General features: G+C 41.8%; 1 protein-coding gene across 3 annotated transcripts in view; it reads left to right on the top strand.

Moving 5' to 3' along the window:
- The window catches only part of afap1l2 (actin filament associated protein 1-like 2), a 153,343-nt gene extending 133,678 nt beyond the window's left edge, over nt 1-19,665 (top strand). For 2 of the 3 annotated variants that reach the window (XM_024008236.2, XM_024008235.2), the window contains exons 17-19: nt 12,514-12,701; nt 14,184-14,333; nt 19,074-19,665. In XM_024008236.2, the coding sequence (XP_023864004.1) occupies nt 12,514-12,701; nt 14,184-14,333; nt 19,074-19,100 (365 nt within the window). In that variant the 3' untranslated portion in view covers nt 19,101-19,665. The remainder of the gene's footprint in view (nt 1-12,513; nt 12,702-14,183; nt 14,334-19,073) is intronic. The other variant, XR_002879134.2, reaches the window with a different exon arrangement.
- The last annotated feature ends 5,937 nt before the right edge of the window (nt 19,666-25,602 follow it).

Genomic DNA, 25,602 nt, shown 5'->3' with positions numbered 1-25,602 from the left:
GCCACAGATGTCTACATTTTTGAGGGAACGTGCAATAGGCATGCTGACTGCAGGAATGTCCACCAGAGCTGTTGCCAGAGAATTTAATGTTCATTTCTCTACCATAAGCTGCCTCCAACATAATTTTTGAGAATGTGACAGTATGTCCAACCGGCCTCACAACAGCAGACCACGTAATAACTACGTCAGCACAGAACATCCACATCCGGCTTCTTCACCTGCGGGATCATCTGAGACATTCCACCTGGACAGCTGATGAAAATGAGGAGTATTTCTATCTGTAATAAATTATTTTTGTGGGGAAAAACTCATTCTGATTGGTTGGGCCTGGCTTCCCAGTGGGTGGGCCTGGCTCCCAAATGGGTGGGCCTATCCACAGGCCCACCCAAAAGTATGTGGACACCGGTTCGTCGAACATCTCATTCCAAAATCATGGGCATGGCCCTCGCTTTGTGCATGGGGGATTTGTCATGCTGAAACAGGAAAGGGTCTTCCCCAGACTATTGCCACAAAGTTGGAAGCACAAAATTGTCTACAATGTCATTGTATGCTGTAGCGTTAATATTTCCCTTCACTAGAACTAAGGGGCCAGGCATGAACCATGAAAAACAGCCCGAGACCATTATTCCTCCTCCACCAAACTTTACCATTTGGCCTATGCATTTGGGCAGGTAGCGTTCTCCTGGTATACGCCAAACCCAGATTCATCCGTCGGACTGCCAGATGGTGAAGCATTATTCATCACTCCAGAGAACTTGTTTCCACTGCTCCAGAGTCCAATGGCGGTGAGCTTTACACCACTCCAGACAACATTTAAATCAAATCAAATTGTATTGGTCACATACACATGGTTAGCAGATGTTAATGCGAGTGTAGCGAAATGCTTGTGCTTCTAGCTCCGACATTGCAGTAATATTTAACAAGTAATCTAACTATTCCTCAACAACTACTTAATACACACAAGTCTAAAGGGATGGAATAAGAATATATACATATAAATATATGGATGATCGATGGCCGAGCGGCATAAGCAAGGTGCAATAGATGGTATAAGGTACAGTAAATACATATGAGACGAGTAATGTAAGATATGTTAACGTTATTAAAGTGGCATTGTTTAAAGTGGCTAGTGATACATTTATTAAAGTGGCCAGTGATTTGAGTCTCTATATAMGCAGCAGCCTCTCTGAGTTAGTGATTGCTGTTTAGCAGTCTGATGGCCTTGAGATAGAYGCTGTTTTTCAGTCTCTCGGTCCCAGCTTTMATGCACCTGTACTGACCTCATCTCCTGGATGGTAGAGGGGTYAACAGGCAGTGGCTCGGGTGGTTYTCCTTTGATCTTTTTAGCCTTCCTTTGTCATAGGGTGCTGTAGGTGTCTTGGAGGGCAGGTAGTTTTCCCCRGGTGATGCGTTGTGCAGACCGCACCACCCTCTGGAGAGCCTTGTGGTTGTGGGCAGTGCAGTTGCCTGACAGGATACTCTCGATTGTGCATCTGTAAAAGTTTMAGGGTTTTAGGTGACAAGCCAAATTTCTTCAYCCTCCTGAGGMTGAAGAGGCGGTGTTGCGCCTTCATCACACTGTCTGTGTGGGTGGACCATTTCAGTTTGTCCGTGATGTGTACGCCGAGGAATTTTAGCATTCCGCAAGGCTACTTAGGCTTGTGTGTGGCTGCTCTGCCATGGAAATCTATTTCATGATGCTCRCGACGAACAGTTCTTGTGCTGACATTGCTTCCAGAGGTAGTTTGGAACTCGGTAGTGAGTGGTGAACCCGAGGACAGATGATTTTTACACACTACCCGCTTCAGCACTCAGCAGTCCCGTTCTCTGTGGCCTACCATTTCGTGGCTGAGATGTTGCTCCTAGACATTTCCACTTCACAATAACAGCACTTACAGCCACAAGTCTTTTTATTTTACCTTTTTATTTAACTAGGCAAGTCCGTTAAGAACAAATTCTTATTTTCAATGACAGCCTAGGAACAGTGGGTTAACTCTCTTGTTCAGGGGCAGAACGACAGATTTTCAGAGGGGTAACCTTTCGGTTACAAGTCCAACGCTCTAACCACTAGGCTACGCTACAAGCTTGGCACAGGAGCCCAATCTTGGTTTCTTCAGACCAGAGAATCGTGTTTCTCATGGTCTGAGAGTCTTTAAGTTCCTTTTGGCCAACTCCAAGTGGGCTGTTATGTGCCTTTCACTGAGGAGTTGCTTCCACTGAGGAGTTGCTTCCGTCTGGCCACTACCATAAAGGCCTGATTGGTAGAGTGCTGCAGAGATGGTTGTCCTTCTGGAAGGTTCTACCATCTCCACATAGGAGCTCTGTCAGAGTAACCATTGTGTTCTTGGTTAACTCCCTGACRAAGGCCCTTCTCCATTGATTGCTCAGTTCGGCTGGGCTGCCAGCTCTAGGAAGAGTCTTGGTGGTTCCAAACTTCTTCCATTGAAGAATGATGGAGGCCACTGTGTTCTTGGGGACCTTTAGTGTTGCAGACATTTTTGGTACCCTTCCCCAGATCAATCCTGTGTAGGAGCTCTACGGACAATTCATTCAACGGCTTGGTTTTTGCTCTGACTTGCACTGTCAACTGTGGGACCTTATATAGACAGGCGTGTGCCTTTCGAAATCACATCCAATCATTTTAATTGACCACAAGTGGACTCCAATCAAGGTGTAGAAACATCTCAAGGATGATCAATGGAAACAGGGTGCACCTTTGCTCAATTTCGAGTCTCATATCAAAGGGTCTGAATACTTATCTAAATAAGGTATTTTTGTTTTTTATTTTTTAATACATTTGCAAAAAATAAAATTACAGTTTTTGCTTTTTCATTATGGGGTATTGTGTGTAGATTGATGAGGAAAACATTCAAATTAATCCATTTTAGAATAAGGCAGTTGCMTAACAAAATGTGGAAATAGTCAAGGGATCTGAATACTTTCCGAATGGACTGTATTAGGGATGCACGATATATCGGTGAACATATCGGAATCGGCCGATATTAGCTAAAAAATGCCAACATCGGTATCGGCCCGATGTCTAGTTTAAAGGCAATGTTAAAAAACGATATATCAAAACTACCGTGCATATCTATATAACGTAGGTASATGACATAATGATGCCACGTACAATTTTGCACTACACATGCAACACAGCATTCCTAACCTAGCCCACAATGTCTGCTGTGTGGATCGAGCAGTCAACAAGTCAAGTAGTCATTTGAAAGAGTAAGAACATTTCAGKGAGACAACTCAAAGGCGAAATCCATTAAAGCCAAGATAATGGATTTCATTCCCCTTGACAATCAACCGTTCTCTGTCGTGGGTTATGTTMGCTTTCGCCAACTGGTCAAGCACCAGTACACACTCCCAAGTGCGCTATTTTTCAGATGTTGCCCTACCGGAGTTGCACAGTAATAGCYTCACTGCTGTTAGCTTCACGACATACATACTATGGAACGCCGTTTGGGTCTTTGCGTGTCAAAAAAGATATAGTAGCACTGTCAAAGATGTACAAAAAAAGTCTGCAAACAAGCAAACACCGGCCACGAACGATGTGTTTACAATACCGCTTTGGTAATAAAGCATCATTTGTTCGACCACAACTTCTGGGGTAGCTAGCTTTAGCTTGGTACCTAGCTAGCAGCAATACAACCAGCCTGACAAAAATGACCAGTAGAAACTGCAGTCATTTTCATTATTCTTAGCAATGATTTAGGAATCCTTGTAAGTATTAGCTAGGTTGCCACTTGTTGTTCGCCTATTGAAATTGAACTTAAGTTCATGAAAATAAATAGCTYGCCAGCTACTTAACCCTGTTGCCCAAAGCTAACGTTATAAGCAGCCAGCTAGCTTCATCTGGCTAGTGAGGCTCGACCGGACCAGGTTGTGTTGTGAAGCTAGCCACAATAWGGATTAGGCACAATAGTGGAATTTGRGGTTTGCCTTCCAAATAAAAGTATGTCATTGAAAGTGATGCAAATATTAGAATTATGCCATACTTTAATTTTGAAGGCTAATCGCAAAGTCCACTATTGTGGCTAGCTTCACATAGATGAGTTCGACCACCATTAATCAAATAAGAACTGTCTTTATAAATTAGGGTTATTTTAGATGATGACACTTAGCTATATAGTTAGCTAGCTAACTATAGCTACTGAAACKGATTATTTTGTTTTGCTATGTTTTTGGGGAAGAACATTGTTTGCATCCATGAGCTAGCTAGCTTTCTTTTATGACCAGCACTGTAGGMGCGCTAGGCAACTTTACCAACGTCATAGCATACGTATCGATGAATCGTCATGACATGAAATACATGAAAATCATATCAGTGCATCACTAGACTGTATATATACTATTCAAGCAGAAGATACATCTCCTTCAAATGTTGATATTTTGTTGAGTTTACAATTCAATGTCCATTTTGTCTACAAATTCATAATTGATATGTTGGATTCACGTTTCCATCTCAACCGAAACTCAAAGCTAAAGAAGACCACTAAATCAAATCAAACTTTAAATGCACTTCAAATAAGGTTTGATTTGATTGAGTTATATTCTTCAACTTTGATTTTTGGTTGAGATGGAGACGTGAATCCAACATATTAGCAATTTATCGATTACTTTTGAATTCAACCAACCATCCTTCATATGCAAAACAATATCGAAAGGTAAAAGTGTATTATTAATATCATACATTTGGCATCCTTTTAATAGGGCTAATGGTAACTACTTCTAAACTTCCAAAGATCCAATCAACCATGGATGAACGATAGTATACCTAGCTACACTATGATAGTATACCAATCTCCAATTATGGTGTCCTCACTCCGAATTTACTTTCACATACAGAAAAGTTAGAGGAGTTACTTTTAACTATTCAATGTAATTTAAGGTAGTCTATGCAAATGAGTATGAAAGCTAATCAAATGTCTTTATTTTGGGGGGCTCCCGAGTGGTGCAGCAGTCTAAAGCAGTGCATCTCGAGTACAAGAAGCGTCACTATAGTTCGAATCCAGGCTGTATCATATCCAGCCGTGATTGGGAGTCCCAATTAGGGGGCACACAATTGGCCCAGCGTCATGCGGGGTAGGCCGTCATTGTAAATAAGAATTTGTTCTTAACTAACTTGCCTAGTCAAATAAATATTTAAAAAAAGATTTAGGTTGATGGCATGACGTTGAAACAACGATGTTTGAAACATACCATTTTATTATCAACATTGAAATAAGGTCAAATAACATATGGCTAATCAAATACATAATTCAACATGAGTATACCAAACATTAGGAACACCATCCTAATATTGAGTTGCATCCCCCTCTTTTGCTCTCAGAACAGCCTCAGTTCATCAGGGCATGGGCTCTACAAGGTGTCAAGCGTTCCACAGGGATGATGGCCCATGTTGCCTCCAATGCTTCCCACAGTTGTCAAGTTGGCTGGATGCCCTTTGTATTTGTATTTATTATGGATCCACATTAGCTGCCAAGGCAGCAGCTAATCMTCCTAGGTRCCTGTAAAATTAAGGCAGTTTATAAAAAATGTKAAACATTACAATACATTCACAACAGATTTCACAACACATTAAGTGTATGCCCTCGGGCTACTACTCCATATCTACAACACAAAATCCATGTGTACGTGTGTGTATAGTGCGTATGTTATCGTGCGTGTGTGTATGCATGTGTCTTCATAGTCCCCGCTGTTCCATAAGGTGTATTTTTATCTGTTTTTTTAAATCTGATTCTACTGCTTGCATCAGTTACTTGATGTGGAATAGAGTTCCATGTAGTCATGGCTCTATGTAGTATTGTGCACCTCCCATAGTCTGRTCTGGACTTGGGGACTGTGAAGAGACCTCTGGCATGTCTTGTGGTGTATGTATGGGTGTCCGAGTTGTGCCAGTAGTAGTACCTCTCACAAATACAAGTAGTGATGAAGTCAATCTTTCCTCCACTTTGAGCCAGGAGAGATTGATATGCATATTATTAATGTTAGCTCTCTGTGTACATCCAAGGGCCAGCTGTGCTACCCTGTTCTGAGCCAAGTGTAATTTTCCTAAGTCCCTCTTTGTGGCATCTGACCACATGACTGAACAGTAGTCCAGGTGCGACAAAACTATGGCCTGGCTTATCTCAAAGCCAGTGCCATGTCGTTAGTAAAGATTGAAAAAAGTAAGGGGCCTAGACAGCTGCCCAGAGGAATTCCGGATTCTACCTGGATTATGTTGGAGAGGCTTCCATTAAAGAACCTCTGTGTTCTGTTAGACAGGTAACTCTTTATCCACAAAATAGCAGGGGGTGTAAAGCTATAACACATATGGTTTGGGTGGTGGACATTGTTGATACACACAGGAAACTGTTGAGCGTGAAAAATCCAGCAGCATTGCAGGTCTTGACACAAACCGGTCCGCCTGGCTCCTACTACCATACCCGTTCAAAGGCACAATTTTTTTTTTACTTGACTATTTACCCTCTGAATGGCACACACACAATCCATYTCTCAATTGTCTCGAAGTTTAAAAATCCTTCTTTAACATGTCTCCTCCCCTTCATCTACACTGATTGAAGTGGATTTAACAATTGATATCAATAAGGGATCATAGTTGTCAACTGGATTCACCTGGTCAGTCTGTCATGAAAAGTTCTTAATGTTGAATATGTTGAATATTCTATTGAATATAGGATGAAAAATATMTTTTATGTTTCTATGTGGAATTTTCAATACAATTTCAACGTATACATAATTATGTTGAAATTAGATTGATTTAACAACCTGTTAGTCAAGTTAAGTCAATGTATTTAAGTTGAAGTTTTACCTGAATTTCAATGTTTACAACGCTGGCTGAAATGAAATGAAAACAGTACCAGCGGAAGACTTAATAAAAAATCGAATGTATTTTCCACGTTGATTCCATGTCAAAATACYTTGACAAATTATGTTGAAACAACGTTGAATTAACCAGTGTGTGCCCAGTGGGCTCCTCAAAACGCATTGGAGAGGAAGGCCTGAGGGCGGGGACCTTGGACATCTGCAAAGCTGATGTTTTGGCAGTGTCGGCGGTGTAACTGCGGTGTGAGCGGCTGCTWTCGAGTGTCACAAACCACTCCCTTTCTTATTATCCCTAMTGRGCTATAAGTTAAAAACGGCGGTATACAGTGTAGACTGTGTCGCTGATCGAATGACTCGAATGTAATAAATAAAGAATATAAATAATAAGACACTCATCTAAAGTGAATCGGTGCCGCTCCCCCATATTCCTCCTCCTTAAGTTTACGAAGCACTGTTCTCATCCTCTTGTGGGCATGATTGATGCATTCTAGTTTCCCTACCTCAATGCCTGGGAAGGGATCTAATTTGACAACTGCCTTGTATGCAGTACTGTCACCATCTGACAGCATCATATTAGGCTCTTCTAATTAGCTTTGCAGCACTCTCCATTGACTATAGCCCTCTCTGAATCTCTGCAACTAATGTGGGGGGGAAAGTACCTTACCTTCCCAACTAAAGTGGGGGGGAAAGTACCTTACCTTCCCAACTAAAGTGGGGGGGAAAGTACCTTACCTTCCCAAGTTCTCTCACGTCACCCCGCTCCTCCGCTCTCTCCACTGGCTTCCAGTTGAAGCTCGCATCCGCTACAAGACCATGGTGCTTGCCTACGGAGCTGTGAGGGGAACGGCACCTCCGTACCTTCAGGCTCTGATCAGGCCCTACACCCAAACAAGGGCACTGCGTTCATCCACCTCTGGCCTGCTCGCCTCCCTACCTCTGAGGAAGTACAGTTCCCGCTCAGCCCAGTCAAAACTGTTCGCTGCTCTGGCACCCCAATGGTGGAACAAACTCCCTCACGACGCCAGGTCAGCGGAGTCAATCACCACCTTCCGGAGACACCTGAAACCCCACCTCTTTAAGGAATACCTAGGATAGGATAAAGTAATCCTTCTAACCCCCCCCCCCTTAAAAGAGTTAGATGCACTATTGTAAAGTGGTTGTTCCACTGGATATCATAAGGTGAATGCACCAATTTGTAAGTCGCTCTGGATAAGAGCGTCTGCTAAATGACTTAAATGTAAATGTAAAAAGTACTTACTATGATGTCTGTTGACATTACAGTCATAACTGCAGGACTAAATATCAGGGTGTTACCGTATGTAAATATTAGCATAACAGTYCAGTTCAAGAAAAGTTAAGAAWATATTTACCAAATAAAAGTAACACAWTAAAATAACAATAACGAGGCTATATACAGGGGGTAATGGTACCGAGTCAATGTGCGGGGGTACAGGTTAGTCAAGGTAATTTGTACATGTAGGTAGGGTTGAAGTGACTATGCATTGATAATAAACAGCAAGTAGCAGCAGTGTAAAAAACAAATGGAGGGGGTGTCAATGTAAATAGTCCGGGTGGCTATTTGATTAATTGTTCAGCAGTTTTATGGCTTGGGGGTAGAAGCTGTTAAGGAGCCTTTTGGTCCTAGACTTGGCGCTCCGGTACTGCTTGCCGTGCGGTAGCAGAGAGAACAGTCTATGACTTGGGTGACTGGAGTCTTTGAATATTTTTTGTTCTTTCCTTTGACCCCGCCTAGGATATAGGTCATGGATGGCRGGAAGCTTGGCCCCAGTGATGTACTGGACCGTTCGCACTACCCTCTGTAGCGCCTTACGGTCAGATGCTGAGCTGTTGCCATACCAGGCGGTGATGCAACCGGTCAGGATGCTCTCGATGGTGCAGCTGTAGAACTTTTTGAGGATCTGGGGACTCATGCCAAATCTTTCAGTCTCCTGAGGGGGAAAAGGTGATGTTGTGCCCTCTTCACGACTGTCTTGGTGTGTTTGGACCATGATAGTTCGTTGGTGATGTTGAAACACTCGTTGGAACTTGAAACACTCGACCCACTCCACTACAGCCCCGTTGACGTTAATGTGGGCCTATTCGGCCCACCTTTTCCTGCAGTCCTCGATCTGCTCCTTTGTTTTAATCACATTGAGGGAGAGGTTGTTGTCCTGCCACCACACTGCTAGGTCTCTGACCACCTCCCGACAGGCTGTCTCATCATTGTCGGGCATCAGGCCTACAACTGTTGTGTCGTCAGCAAACTTAATGATGGTGTTGGAGTCGTGTTTGGCCACGCAGTCGTGGGTGTACAGGAGGGGACTAAGCACACACCCCTGAGGGGCCCCGGRGTTGAGGATKAGCGTGGCTGACGTGTTGTTGCCTACCCTTACCACATAGGTGCSYCCCGTCAGGAAGTCCAGGATCCAGTTGCAGAGGGAGGTGTTTAGTCCCAGGGTCCTTAGTGCCCACAAAGCTCATCASTAAGCTATGGTGTGGAACGCTGAGCTGTAGTCAATGAACAGCATTCTCACATATGTGTTCCTTTTGTCCAGGTGGGAAAGGGCAGTGTGGAGTGCGATTGAGATTGCAGTATGTGAATTGGAGTGGGTCTAAGGTATCCGGGATGATGCTGTTGATGTGTGCCATGACCAGTCTTTCAAAGCACTTKATGGCTACCGACGTGAGTGCTACGGGGCGGTAATCATTTAGGCAGGTTACCTTCGCATCCTTGGGCACATGGACTATGGTGGTCAGCTTGAAACATTACAGCTATTACAGACTCGGTCAGGGAGAGGTTGAAAATGTCAGTGAAGACACTTGCCAGGTGGTCCGCGCATGCTTGGAGTACACGTCCTGGTAATCCGTCTAGCCCCGCGGCTTTGTGAATGTTAACCTTTTTAAAGGTCTTGCTCACATTGGTTACCGAGAGCATTATCACACAATCATCTGGAACAGCTTGTGCTCTCATGCATGCTTCACTGTTGCGTGCCTCGAKGCGAGCATAAAAGGCATTTAGCTCGTCTGGTAGGCTTGCATCAATGGGCAGCAATGGGTTTCCCTTTGTAGTCCGTAATAGTTTAAGTCCTGCCACATCTGACAAGCGTCAGAGCCAGTGTAGTAGGATTCAATCTTAATCCTGTGTTGACGCTTTGCCTGTTTGATGGTTCGCCTGAGGGCGTAGAGMGATTTCTTATAAGCGTCCGGATTAGTGTCCCGCTCCTTGAAAAAGGCAGCTGTAGCCTTTAGCTCGATGTGGATGTTGRCTGTAKTCCATGGCTTCTGGTTGGGATATGTATGTACGGTCACTGTGGGGGATGACGTCATCGATGCACTTATTGATGAAGCCYATGACTGAGGTGGTATACTCCTCACTGCCATTTAATGAATCCCGGAACATATTCAAGTCTGTGCTAGCAAAACAGTCGTGTAGCGTAGCATCCCCGTCATCTGACCACTGCTGTATTGAGCGAGTCACTYGTACRTCCTGTTTTAGCTTGTAATGGGAAACCAGGAGGATAGAATGGGAKATCAGGAGGATAGAATTATGATCAGGTTTGCCACATGGAGGGCGACCTTCTCTTCCAATACGGTTAGGAAGGCAAGGAGATGAATTGCAGAAGGACGAGTTGAGCCAATTAAATTCCTAAATGCATAGGCCTAGATTCAATCAAAATATGCGTTAACCTGTGTTGGATGACATCTGCAAAGCTGATGTTTTGGCAGTGTCGGAGGTGTAAATGCGGTATGAGCTGACATATCGGTGAGCGGCTGCTACTGCATTATAAGTTAAAAACGGCGGTAGACGTTGTAGACTGTGTCGATGATCGAATGACTCAAATGTAATAAATAAGAAATAATAAGACACTCATTTCTAGAGGTGAATCGGTGGACTCTTTTTCCACCCCGATTCCTTTTCCTTTCTTTTCTGTTTTCTGTTCGCTTTTTCTACATGTGCAATGGATATGAAATTAGCATAATGTTGTACTTTATGCATGCAATTCATTCCAAGGAAATAGGCTACACTTTRTGTTAACTAATACCAGTGTTTTCCATTGTTGGTGACATTGACAAACACACTTGCGACTGCCCACTATTTATACATTGACCACGGCAGATGGCCAACTGATTTCACGTGTGGAGGCTAAAATAGGTATAGGTTATTAATCACTTTCTCTAGAACATCAATTAAGAATTCATAAATTAAGATATTATCCTCAAATTATTATGGCCAAAGTGCAATCACAAGAATGGCATTGGGCATGCCATCAATTGATAAATCATAGGCTATTAGTGAGTAGTCTAAACTTTCTATCAGTCTAATCGAGGTGTAGACAATGGGTGTGTTCGAGTAGTAATGCTAACGAAGCCGACTGTAGACGAACGTCGACGAGTGAAGTTGGGGGAGGTGCATCTGTGACAGCCGAAAGACAGACACTTTAGTGGTTCTTCAACAGAATGGCCCAGATCAACTTGGCAGTGTCAACATAGCAGCTATTGTTTATAAAAGTTTTTCTTTATAATTGTCTAAATCAATGTTTCTATACCCCCATATTTTTTATTTTTTTAACCTTTTATTTAACTAGGCAAGTCAGTTAAGAACAAATTCTTATTTTCAATGACGGCCTAGGAACAGTGAGTTAACTGTCTTGTTCAGGGGCAGAACGACAGATTTTTACCTTGTTAGCTCGGGGATTCGATCTTGCAACCTTTCGGTATATATCACACTCTCACAAACTGAAATATAATGTGTGTACAATAAATTGCTTAGAAAGAGGTCTCAATTATCTCTKATTTGTATCCCCTGTAGCTTTAGAATCGTAGCAAAATGTKTTTGGTCATGTTCGCATGGGTCAACCAAAAACACCCTATTGATTAGTTGACATATAGTATTTCCTCACTAGCCAGGCGATGGCTGCATGTTGCAGTTGGTGAGAAGCAAGTACAGCGACTTGAAGGCGACWTCATCCAAAAACTGCATGACCTTTGATCACATTGTAAAGTTAATGCAGTCAACATGTAGMCCCAAATGTAACACACTTTGAAAGGCAGTGACCAACTATGGTTACCGACTTGACAAAATGGATTCGCACGAAAGCGCCCAATAAAACTTCACCCATTCGAGTGTTTGAACTTGTAACACGGCTGCAACGTCTAACGCTGCTGCATGGGATTTGCCGGATGATAAAGTCGGTGTGGATTTGTTGCATCCAATGGCAATGTCCGCAATAGGTATAACACCAGGAGCCGCTTGTGGATTTGACAGCTCTAATGCAATTCCACCTCCGACACTCAAAACAACCGCTATGCAGAATGTCGGCTAAAGAGGATCTGATTGAATCAAGCCTTTATTTAGTGTCTATGCTGTTTTTTAAGACATTCAAGTATAAAAGACAACTTCATMTGTAATCTTTGTTTTTGTGTGTTTTATCCCCTACTAAAAAGGTGCACATTTGGCAAATTCTTAATTATTCTAGCCAAGATCGAACAGTTAACGTGGTTTAACATGATGCTTGTTTCATGACTTTCCCTCTGCATATGCCATATGTAGCTGTAAAGTAAACAAGCATGTCACTTAAAAACATTCTTAATCACTGAGATCATGATTGGCATCCACATGTCATTATGATTGGAATTATGTCAGGTTTGACGTTCTGATTGACACATGTCCATGTTACTCAGACCCGGCGCAGCAGGCCTCCCTGGATGCATGTCTGAAGCAGAAGGAGGAGGCGTGCCGGGAGGCGGAGCATTGTCGGGTGGAGGTGGAGCTACGATTGATGGATGTGAAGGAGAGTCTGAGGAAAGCAGAGGCTGGGCCTTTCGTTCTGGGCACCACATTGGACAGCAGCCTCCTGGACACACCCATGGTGTGTAGGTTAACACTGCCTATAAYAAATTTGKCCCTGGATGCTGATCTTTGGTAAATTACGCATTTCCCCCACTTAAGGACAGGCGCCACAGGTTAATAGTTATTTTTTTGATTTACTCTAATCAGACTGAAACTTTACCAGTTGAAAGTATACATAAAAACAATATATTTTTGTATTATATGTTTTATTTATTTAATATTAAAATATGCAAATGAGCCAACACCTTAAATATGCCCTTATTTGCATATTACAAMAATCCGTTTTTCAACACATTGCTTCAAGGCAGAATATTTTTTTTTATTGTGATAAGACATTCAATGGTCAGACTTTTACAGAACAGCTTGTTGTTCAAAATGTTGTAATTTCAGGGAATTATAAAAAATAAAAAACACTATTCACATGTATGCATATTTTGCATATAATTACATTATTGCAAGTTACAGTTGCAAAATATCCCAAAATTTGAAAATTGACAGATGGAAGCAAAATCACAATTTTTGCCTGTGGTGCCTGGCTTTAAGATTAGGATTGGAGGAGGGGATGCTGATCCTAGAACTGTACCTAGGGCAAACTTTACCCTGGATCCTGCATATGAATACCATTCTATTGTTTGAGGAGAGTGCACAATTTTTAACATGAAAAGTTATTAAGAAACAAATTAGGCACATTTGGGCAGTCTTGACACAAAATTTTGAACAGAAATACAATGGTTCATTGGATCAGTCTGAAACTTTGCACATACACTGCTGCCACCTAGTGGCCAAAATCTATATTCCACCTGGGCTGGAATAATACATTATGGCCTTTCTCTTGCATTTCAAAGATGATGGTCCAAAAAAAATACAAAAGAACGGTTGTTTTTTTGCTTTGTATTATCTTTTACCATATCGATTGTGTTATATTCTACATTCCTTTCACATTTKCACAAACTTCAAAGTGTTTCCTTTCAAATGGTACCAAGAATATGAATATCCTTGCTTCAGGSCCTGAGCTACAGGCAATTAGATTTCGGGATGTCATTGTAGGCAAACATTTTAAAAAGGAGAGGTTAACAATAAGTAGTCAAATAATGATGGCACTTCTGAAAGCCAATTTCTCYCCATAGCCTGCTGAATTTGCAAGATAACACTTCTTTCAATTTAATTTCGGCACAAACGAAAATGTGGCAAAGAAACACCCATGTATTGATGTTTCAGCATTGTSTCAATGAAGAGTTTGGCGTTCGACTAGCCACATGCGACATGCACGTGCAGTTACAAGCCTYCTGGAGTTAGCGGCTGGCAGACGAGCAATATCCAACGTCGTAATACGGATGAATCCTGAGCTGGAATGTGAAGCTAGCTGAAGCTTGAGAATCTTGAGAAAACCCTGAGTAGATCTAGCTTGCATCGTAGTATGCCCCTCAGCATCACTAAGTTAACTAGCTAACTTTGATAAACATTCAGAATAAGCATTCAGTTCTTGACTTTCTTGTTACAGGCGAAAGCAGCATCCATGGGCCCCCCACAGACTCCCTCTCCCCCCACAAACTATGGGGACTCCTCTCCTGTCAACTCCGCCACCGCGCTAAAGAATAGACCCCTGTCAATCATGGCATCCAGCAAAGGCAACGTCCTGCAGAAGGCTAAGGTCAGAGGTTATTGCCCCCCCCCACACACAGGCATTTGAGTACTTTATTTGGATCTATAATGAAGGAGAACCCATATTTTTAAAGGTCATTGATGTATGCACTTTTTGAGTTGGATGGATGTCCWTTGGTTGGTGGACCATTGTTGATACACACAGAAAACTGTTGAGCTTGAAACACCCAGRAGCATTGCAGTTCTTGACACTTACTACCATAGGCACTTCAATATTTTGTCTTGCCCATTCACCCTCTGAATGGCACACACACAATCCATCTCAATTTTCTCAAGGCTTAAAAATGCTTATTTAACCTGTCCTTCTCCCCTTCATCTACACTGATTGAAGTGGAGTTAACAAGTGACATCAATAAGGGACCATGGCTTTGACCTGGAATCACCTGGTCAATCAGTCATGGAAAAAACAGGTGTTCTTAATGTTTTGTATGCTCAGTGTATGTTGTTGATATGATCACACACAAACACACATTTTACTAATTTACTCACACACATACAGTGGCAAGAAAAAGTATGTGAACCCTTTGGAATTAACTGGATGTTGGCATAAATTGGTCATCAAATTTTATCTGATCTTCATCTAAGTCACAACAATAGACAAACATAGTGTTCTTAATTTAAACCTCTTGAAGCTAGGGGGCAGTATTTTGATGTTTGGATAAATAACATTCCCAAAGTAAAATGCCTATTTCTCAGGCCCAGATGCTAGAATATGCATATAATTGGCAAATTAGGATGGAAAACACTCTAAAGTCTCAAAAACTGTCAAAATATTGTCTGTGAGTATAACAGAACTGATATTGCAGGCGAAAACCTCAGGAAAATCCAACCAGGAAGTGCTGTTTTTCTGAAACTACTCTGTTCCATTGCAAGCCTATCCTCCATTTAAAGGGATATCAACCAGATTCCTTTTCATATMGCTTCCACAGGGTGTGTACTGTCTTTAGACATAGTTTCAAGCTTTTATTCTGAAAAATGAGCGAGAATGATCACATCGTGTCAGTGGACAGCCAGTTGTCCTTAGATTTGTTCATGCGCGCACCACTGGTAGCGAGACATTTTCTTTCTCTCTTGTTTTGAAAYGTTTACCGTCCGGTGGAAATATTATTGATTATTTATGTTAAAAACAACCTGAGGATTMATTATAAAAAACGTTTGACATGTTTCTAKGAACTTTACGGATACTATTTGGAATTTTRGTCTGCCCGTCGTGACCTGCACGAGCCTGTTGATTACTCAACAAAACGCGSCAACCAAATGGAGGTTTTTGGATATAAAAAMAATCTTTATCYAACAAAACTAACATTTATTGTGTAACTGGGAGTCTCGTGAGTGCAAACATCCGAAGATCATCAAAGGTAKGCGATTAATTTTATTGCTTTTCTGACTTTCGTGACCAAGCTACTTTGCTGCTAGCTGTTTGTAATGTTATGTCTACTGAGAGCTGTCCTCACAAACGCTTGGTTTGCTTTTGCTGTACAGCTTTTTTTTCTAAATCTGACACGCCAGGTGGATTAACAACAAGCTAAGCTGTGTTTTGCTATATTGCACTTGTGATTTCATGAAAATTWKATATTTTTAGTAATTTAATTTGGRGCTCTGCAATTCAGCGGATGTTGACGAAAATGATCCCGCTAAAGGGATCGGTGCGCCAAGAGGTTTTAAACTAATAACACAGAAGTTATTGTATTTTTCCATATTGAATACATCATTTAATCATTCAGTGCAGGTTGAAAAAAGCCTGTGAACACCTAGGTTAATGACTTCTCCAAATGCTAATTGGAGTAAGGAGTCAGCTAACCTGGAGTCCAATCAATGAGACGAGATTGGAGATGTTGGTTAGAGCTGCCTTGCCCTGTAAAAAAACACTAAAAAAAATTGAGTTTGCTATTGACAAGAAGCATTGCCTGGTATCAACCATGCCTCGACAAAAAGAGATCTCAGAAGACCTAAGAGTAAGAATTGTTGACTTGCATAAAGCTAGAAAGGGTTACAAAAGTATCTCTAAAAGCCTTGATGTTCATCAGTCCAAGGTAAGACAAAGTGTCTATAAATGGAGAAAGTTCAGCAATGTTGTTACTCTCCCTAGGAGTGGCCGTCCTGCGAAGATGACTGCAAGAGCACAGCGCAGAATGCTCAAGGAGGTTAAGAAGAATCCTAGAGTGTCAGCTAAAGACTTACAGAAATATKTGGAACATGCTAACATCTCTGTTGACGAGTCTACGATACGTAACACACTAAACAAGAATGGTGTTCATGGGAGGACACCACGGAAGAAGCCACTGCTGTCCAAAAAAAACACTGCTGCACGTTTGCAGTTTGCAAAAGTGCACCTGGATGTTCCACAGCGCTACTGGCAAAATATTCTGTGGACAGATGAAACTACAGTTGAGTTGTTTGGAAAGAACACACACTGTGTGGAGAAAAAAAGYCACAGCACACCAACATCAAAACCTCATCTCAATTGTGAAGTATAGTGGAGGGAGCATCATGGTTTGGTGCTGCTTTGCTGCCTCAGGGCCTGGACAGCTTGCTATCATCGACGGYAAAATGAATTGCCAATTTTATCAAGCAATTTTGCAYGAGAATGTTTGGCTATCGGTCCGCCAATTGAAGCTCAACAGAAATTGGGTGATGCAACAGAACCACGACCCAAAAAACAGAAGTAAATCAACAACAGAATGGCTTCAACAGAAGAAAATACACCTTCTGGAGTGGCCCAGTCAGAGTCCTGACCTCAACACGATTGAGATGCTGTGGCATGACCTCGAGAGCAGTTCACACCAGACATCCCAAGAATATTGCTGAACTGAAACAGTTTTGTAAAGAGGAATGGTCCAAAATCTCTCCTGACCGTTGTGCAGGTCTGATCCACAACTACAGAAAACGTTTGMTTGAGGTTACTGCTGKCAAAGGAGGGTCAACCAGTTATTAAATCCAAGGGTTCACTTTTTCCACCCTGCACTGTGAATGTTTACACGGTGTGTTCAATAAAGACTTGAAAACGTCTAATTGTTTGTGTTATTAGTTTAATTAAGAAGATTGTGTTTGTCTATTGTTGTGACCTAGATGAAGATCAGATCCAATTTTATGACCAATTTTTGCAGAAATCCAGGTATTTCATAAGGGTTCACATACTTTTTCTTGACACTGTACATTTACTCTGACTTAGTACTATTCTTACACTAGCCAGAGGAAAGGAGGCAAAATGCAAGACGATTGCAATACTGCCTCTGAGATTGACATCCTTTAAAGCAGTGGTTCTCAAACCTCTCCTCGGGGACCTCCAGCCATTCCATGTATTTGATTTATTCCTGAGCTAGCACATCTGATTCAACTGATCAAGCTCTTGACTAGTTGAGTGAATCAGGTGAGCTAGTTCGGAGCTACAACAAAAGTGTGAAACGTCTGGAGGTCCCTGAGGAGAGGTTTGAGAACCAGTACTTTGACTGATTGGTGACCACTGATTTAATCTACAAACATTTCTGTAGAAATCCAACGATTAAAGCCTTGAGCTTCTATTTTTATTTTATTTTTTRGTCTTGGGCTGTTGGCGGTAGGTGTACTTGAATCAACTGCCCTACACGCCAGGTAGGCAAAGTGTTCCCATTTTGAACCATTTGATTTGGACATGGGGAGCTAAATCAACGCACCTACTACTGACCAATCGGATTGCTCAAATCACTGTGCCTGCAGCTTCCACAACCCCACCCACAGCAAAGTTGATACTAACCTATGTGAGATTTCATAACTTTTAAAACCATGACCAGAMAGAGACAGTCAAAGAAAACAGCAAAGAGTGAGTTTGTGTTTAAGTTTTTATTCAGCACTGTCAACACTGTTTTTTTCCAACACCTTTCCAAATGTGCTTCTCCCTACAACCAGCACTACAGCTGCAATGAATGAGTAGCCAAGTATATTGATAGGCCGGCATTTTTATTATTAGCGGCTTGTCGTGTCTATTTTAATATCGAGGAATATTTAACTTCAAAGGAACAACAACATTCATTTGTGCATGAGACAGAAATAATGTGGTTCTTCTCGAGTTTCGTCATCAGGTGGAAGACGTTGTCCCTTCTCTCTGGTCAGTCTCACCGGTGGGAGAGAGCAGGGACTTTAAGAGGCGAGCCCTCTGCTGCTCTCTCCCTCCCTCTGCTGAGACTGACCATCAGATGCATGCAGGTACCATTAGTCTGGTAAAATAAAAAAGTACATTATTTAAATGTATGCTCAGCAGTGCCTCGCAAGTAATAAAACAACTGATCTATTTTGTTGTCACGTAGCTCAAGTTTTGAAATATAATATAGTCTGAGAAGAACAATATTGTCAGGGCAAGCATAGCCAATATGCTGTGATAATGTATTAGGCCTACTGCACAAACCTCATTCCTGCAGAACTGTTTTTATTAGGTTAATGCTGCGTAGGTTTACATTTTTTAAGTCATGTTTAAAAAATAATAATAATAATAATATCTGAGCGGTAGACCTCGGCTTGCATTTTGACTCCGAAAGTGATCTTGACTCAGAAAAGGTTGGTGACCACCACTTTAAAGGCACAATTATTTTTGTTTTGGTCCTGTTTTCAGGGATAAGGCTGAAGAAATGTAACGTCTCAAATMAATTAATTGGAGCTATATGAAGAGCCATAAGAACAACTTAATAGCTTCAAACAATGTAAAATACAGAAACTATCATTGTTGGTATTAACGCTGTTCTCTCTGCACACACAGGAATGGGAGAAGAAATCCACCACCTAGGGGTGAGCAAGACTTTCCCTTTGAATATCTGATGACATTTGAGGTCATCATTATGACCCATGGCCAGGTCAGGTGCTATGCTTTGGCAAAGAGTGGCTGCACTGGGGGGCTAGGGAGGAAAAGGACGCCACCCTCACCACCTCCCTGCCCCTCCACCTGCCTCTGTCCAACCAGAGAATAGGACAGAAACGAATGGCTCCACAGAAAGCCAATTAGAGACCAGGCACACCTGTCTACTGGAAAACCAATGCCACTGGACAATTCTAGATTTGAAAACGATTTAAGTAGTTTTWTTTTCATAAAGTCACATTTTCATATTGTCACATTTAAAAAAAATGTTTAAAGAGGTTTTTTGATAATATACAGTATTCTTTTTGGAAATATGGAGCCACTTTCCTCTTACACCAGCATGCCACAGGGGACGACCCCCCTACTAGGTCTACCATTCGGTACAGGCTGATAGCCAAGATGTAAATACATATTACACTGTTCTGTTAACTTTTTGAGTTGTATGCTAGCTAAAACTTGCACTTTTATTCAAATAAAAAAACTTAGTACTGACAAATACTTGCTTMCTGATACATTTTATGTGCATTTCATAATGGAATTTAATTTCAAGTTGCCGGCACAGTCAAATGGGTCTTCATGAACACTCCTCTATTTATAAATTCATAACGTAAATCAGATTTAAATAAGACAAACAATTCATACATCATACTCATGTTGACACAAACACATTTCTCTGTATATAAACAAGTCATTTTTATATTTGCATACTGTAGCTAAGAATATATATATTTTGTTTCAGTCAAAAAATACTAAAGTCTTCTTCTTTCCAGAAAGAAGATGCATTCAATCAATCAAATGTATTTATAAAGCACTTTTTACATCAGCAGATGTCACAAAGTGCTATACAGAAACCCAGCCTAAAACCCCAAACAGCAAGCAATGCAGATGTAGAAGCATGGTGGCTAGGAAAGCACCCTAGAAAGGCAGGAAACAAGTAAGAATCCTAGAGAGGAACCAGGCTCTGATGGGTGGCCAGTCCTTTTCTGTTTGTGCCTGGTGGAGATTATAAGAGTACATGGCCATTTAAGGCCAGAATGTTCTTCAAGATGTTCAAACGTTTATAGATGACCAGCAGGGTCAATAATAATCACAGTGCTTGTAGAGGGTGCAACAGGTCAGTTGGCTCTTCATAGCCGAGCATTCAGAGGTCAAGACAGCAGGTGCGGMAMAGAGAGAGAGTTGAAAACAGCAGYTCTGGGACAAGGTAGCACGTCCATTTAACAGATCAGYGTTCCCTAGCCGCATGGCGGAACCGTTGAAATTGTAGCAGCAGGGTGACCAGGTGGACTGGMGACGGCCAGGATTCATCAGGCKAMGAGGTCCTGAGGCATGATCCTAGGGCTCAGGTCCTCTGGGAGGGGAGGGAGAGAGAGAATTAYAGCGAGCATACTTAAATTCACACAGGACACCAGATAAGACAGGAGAATTACACCAGATATAACAGACTGAACCTAGTCCCCCGGCACATAGACTATTGCAGCATAGATACTGGAAACTGAGACAGGGGTGGGTCGGGGGACACTGTTGCCCCTTCCGACGATACCCCCGGACAGGGCCAAGCAGGCAGGATATAACACCACCCACTTTGTCAAAGCACAGCCCCCACACCACTAGAGGGGTATAGCCCATGAAAATCTTCTCCACCGTACAAACCCGAGGTGGCGCAAAACCGGACAGGAAGATCCCGTCTGTGATTCAACCCACTCAAGTGACGCACCCCTCCTAGYGACGGCATGGAAGAGCACTAGTAAGCCAGTGACRCAGCCCSCGTAATAGGGTCATAGGCAGAGAATCTCTGGYGAGAGACAGCAAGGGCAGTTCGTTGCMCCAGTGCKTTGCCGTTCACRTTCGCGCCTGGGACAGACTACACTCAATCATAGGACCTACTGAAGAGATGAGTCTTCAGTAAAGACTTAAAGGTTGAGACCGAGTCTGCYTCTCTCACATGGAAAGGCAGATCATTCCATAAAAATTGAGCTCTATAGGAGAAAGCCCTGCCTCCAGCTCTTTGCTTAGGGACAATAAGGAGGCCTGCYTCTTGTAACCGTAGCGTACYRGTAGGTATGTACGGCAGGACCAAATRGGAGAGATAGGTAGTAACAAGCCCATGTAATGCTTTGTAGGTTAGCAGTAAAACCTTAAAATCAGCCKTAGCCTTAACAGGAAGCCAATGTAGAGAGGCTAGRACTGGAGTAATATGATTCATTTTTGGGGTTCTAGACAGGATTCTAGTAGCCGTGTTTAGCACTAAATMAAGTTTATTTAGTGCTTTATCCGGGGAGCCGGAGAGTAGAGGATTGCAGTAGTCTAACCCAGAAGTGACAAAAGCATGGATTAGCTTTTATGCATACTTTTTATAACTAAAAGTTTCAGGTTTTTGCAATGTTACGAAGATGGAAAAAAGCTGTCCTTGAAATATTCTTGATATGTTCGTCAAGAGAGATCAGGGTCCAGTGTAACGCCGAGGTCCTTCAGTTTTATTTGAGGAGACTGTACAACCGTCAAGATTAATTGTCTGATCCAACAGCAGATCTCTTTGTTTCTTGGGACCTAGAACTAGCATCTCTGTTATGCCCGAGTTTAAAAGTTTWTWAAAAATGTGTCCGAAMACCCATACTAGCGTACTACATACTTAAACTGCATTCTATATACTCATCGTCGCATACTATTTAGCACATACCATTTATTCAAAAGTATGCCGTTTTCCACGTCCGCAACACCTGATTGACTGAGTAGGTGGGGCGGGGCCAAGTGCGGGTGGATTTTTCCAAATTCAACAGACATGTATCGCATTAACCAGCCTGATAATAGCTCATTTCCAATTTGATWAATTTCTCTACTCTGAATAAAATAGGAATACTCAGGCTGGTTACAGGCAGACTATCACATACGAACTATACCGTAGTAGACCATCTATCCTATTTAAATAGGCTTAACACAAACAGATAATTTGGTTCCATTTCAATATATTTATTATTGAAACCAAAGTGCTGTAACATATATCAATTAAATAAAAAGTACACACACCAAATGTTCAACTCAAAAGGCCATTGCACATAAAAACGTGGACAGTCGGGTGGGTGCATCGCAAATTTAGAACCACTGGACAGCAACATAATAAACGAAAGCGCTGGTTATTGGAAACGAGATCAGAATGACTGCTAAGGCTTGATCCATAAATTAAATTATTCAAAAGGTAGCCTAGCCCACAAACAATCCATATGTTCAAATCAAAAGGCCTGTTTAACATGACATCAATACCGCAGCCACATCCCGAGTCCCCGGTGCCGACACATTCAGAAATCAAAAGATGGTTTTGTATTTAGTTTAAAAGGTCTGACGAAGGCCAAGAGAACAAAACACTTTACAGTGAGAAAACAGAAATCTACTTTGGGTAAATAAAATAATACTTCTGTTTTCAAAGYTGTAGCCTACGATGAAATACTCGTGATCATTTTAAGGAGAACAAAAACTACTAAAAAGCTTTGGGCATCTTCCCAATTAAGTAGCCTAGTTTTGTTGTTTGGCTACTTGAAGAGAACTAGGGCCTATTACACTCAGCRCACCTCTTCCAATGCATTGTGGAAAAGTGTACATCAAATTKTACTAGATAAAGAGTGGAAATTAGTATAAGATCCTGGCATTTAAACCATACTCAAGTTTCAAAATGTCACATACTACACTACATTAACAAAAGTATATGGGCACCTGCTTGTCAAACATCTCATTCCAAAATCATGGGCATTAATATGGAGTTGGTCCCCCTTTGCAATAAATAGGCCATAGAAGCGAAGTAATTGCAGTTTAGCAAATTAACATTGGAGTGATAGATGTGCAGATGATGATGTGCAAGTAGAAATACTGGTGTNAAATAGGCCATAGAAGCGAAGTAATTGCAGTTTAGCAAATTAACATTGGAGTGATAGATGTGCAGATGATGATGTGCAAGTAGAAATACTGGTGTGCAAAAGAGCAGAAAAGTAAATAAAAACAATATGGGGATGAGGTAGGTAGATTGGATGGGCTATTTACAGATGGACTATGTGCAGCTGCAGCAATCGGTTAGCTGCTCAGATAGCTGATGTTTAAAGTTAGTGAGGGCAATATAAGTCTCCAGCTTCAGCACTTTTTGTAATTCGTTCCAGTCATTGGCAGCAGAGAACTGGAAGGAAAGGCGTCCAAAGGAGGTGTTGGCTTTGGGGATGACCAGTGAGATATACCTGCTGGAGCGCGTGCTACAGGTGGGTGTTGTTATCGTGGCCAGTCAGCTGATATAAGGCGGAGCTTTACCTAGCATAGAATATAGTAGACCTGGAGCTAGTGGGTCTGGCGACGAATATGTAGCGAGGGCCAGCCGACTAGAGCATATAGGTCGCAGTGGTGGGTGGTATATGGCGCTTTGGTGACAAAACGGATGGCACAGTGATATTCTGCATCCAGTTTGCTGAGTAGAGTGTTGGAGGCTATTTTGTAAATGACATCGCCGAAGTCGAGGATCGGTACGATAGTCAGTTTTACGAGGGTATGTTTGGCGGCGTGAGTGAAGGAAGCTTTGTTGCGAAACAGGAAACCGATTCTAGATTTAATTTTGGATTGGAGATGTTTAATATGAGTCTGGAAGGAGAGTTTACAGTCTAGCCAGACACCTAGGTATTTGTAGTTGTCCACATATTCCAAGTCAGAACCGACCAGAGTAGTGATGCTAGTCGGGCGGGCGGGTGCGGGCAGCGAACGGTTGAAAAGCATGCATTTAGTTTTACTAGCGTTTAAGAGCAGTTGGAGGCTCTTGGAGCAGTTGGAGTGTTATATGGCATTGAAACTCTTATGGAGGTTTGTTAACTTCTCTGGGATAGGTGGGACGATAGCGTCCCACTTGGCCAAAATCCAGAATAAATGTAGCGCGCCAAATTCAAATATATTACTTTAAAAATCAATCTTTCATGAAATCACACATGAAAGGCACCAAATTAAAGCTACACATGTTGTGAATCCAGCCAACATGTCTGATTTCAAAAAGGATTTATGGGGAAAGCACACCAAACAATTATGTTAGCTCAGTACATAGCCACAGAAAAACACAGCCATTTTCCCAGCAAAAGATAGTAGTCACAAAAGCAGAAATAGAGATAAAATTAATCTCTAACCTTTGATGATCTTCATCAGATGACACTCATAGGACATCATGTTACACAATACATTTATGTTTTGTTCGATAATGTGCATATTTATATCCACAAATTTCAGTTTATATTGTGCCCATGTTCAGAAACTGCCTCAAAATATCGGTAGTAATAGCAGAGCATCGGTACAATAACAGAAGTATCATCATACAACTTGATGAAAGATACAGTGTACACATTAATTAAAGTACAGTTGTTCTTAAGTGCAAGCCGCTGTGTAGATTTTTTTGTTAACTTTACGATAAAAGACACCATGCAAATAATCTGAGACGGCGCTCAGATTTAACAACCATTCTCCGCCATGTTTGAGAGTCAACGAAATAGAATTACGATCATACATATTCCCCTACTTTGATTATGTTCATCAGAATGCACTGCCAGATCTAGTTCCACAATAAATCTTGTTGCTTTGTCGATAATGCTCAATTACTTATGTCCAATTAGCACTTTGCTAGATTGTGTAGTAGATGTTAGTACATCGGTTCAACGCTCGCGCAATGCAGGCAAAGCGTCGGACGAAACTTCAAAAGATTATATTCAAGTCGATAAACTGGTCAAACTTAGTAGAGATAATCTTCAGGATTTGTTATATTTATATCCAGAAGGCCCAACCGGAGAATGCTTTTCAGTTCTATAGTAACAAACGCTGGCGATATCATGAGGAAAGCGCGTGACCAAGACTGGCCAAATCTGGCAGACCAATGACTGAACACCTCCCATCGGGCCCCACATCACACTAGAGCTAATTCAGCATTCTACGACTGTTGAATCTAGTGGAAGAACGTAAGGAAGTGCAAACAGATCCATATTTACAGGGAATTGAAATAAGGTGATGATGTTAACATCGACAGTCTCAGAATTTTCACTTCCTGTTTGATTTCTTCTCAGGTTTTGGCCTGCTAGGTTCCTGTTATTCTCACAGTCATAATTCAAACAGTTTTAGAAGACTTCAAGGTTTTTCTATTCAATAGTATAATAATTATCATAATTAGCATCTGGGACGAGTAGAGCGAGTTCAACTATGGGGCACGCAATTCATCCAAACAGTGGAAATGCTGCCCCTATATCAAAGAAGTTAACACAGTGTCCAAAAGGGCCCGGATGGATTGAGGGCATCTAGCTTGTAGGACTGCAGGGTGTTAAGTCATATCCAGTTTAGGTCCTAACAGAACGAACTCTGAAGATAGATGGGGGGCAATCAATTCACATATGTTGTTCCAGGGCACAATTGGGAGCCGAGGGGGTCTTATAAT

Source organism: Salvelinus sp. IW2-2015, linkage group LG18 (genome assembly GCF_002910315.2).
Source record: "Salvelinus sp. IW2-2015 linkage group LG18, ASM291031v2, whole genome shotgun sequence".
NCBI lineage: Eukaryota > Metazoa > Chordata > Actinopteri > Salmoniformes > Salmonidae > Salvelinus > Salvelinus sp. IW2-2015.
Note: the sequence above shows the minus strand (reverse complement) of the source record. Positions and strands in the feature narration are given on the sequence as shown.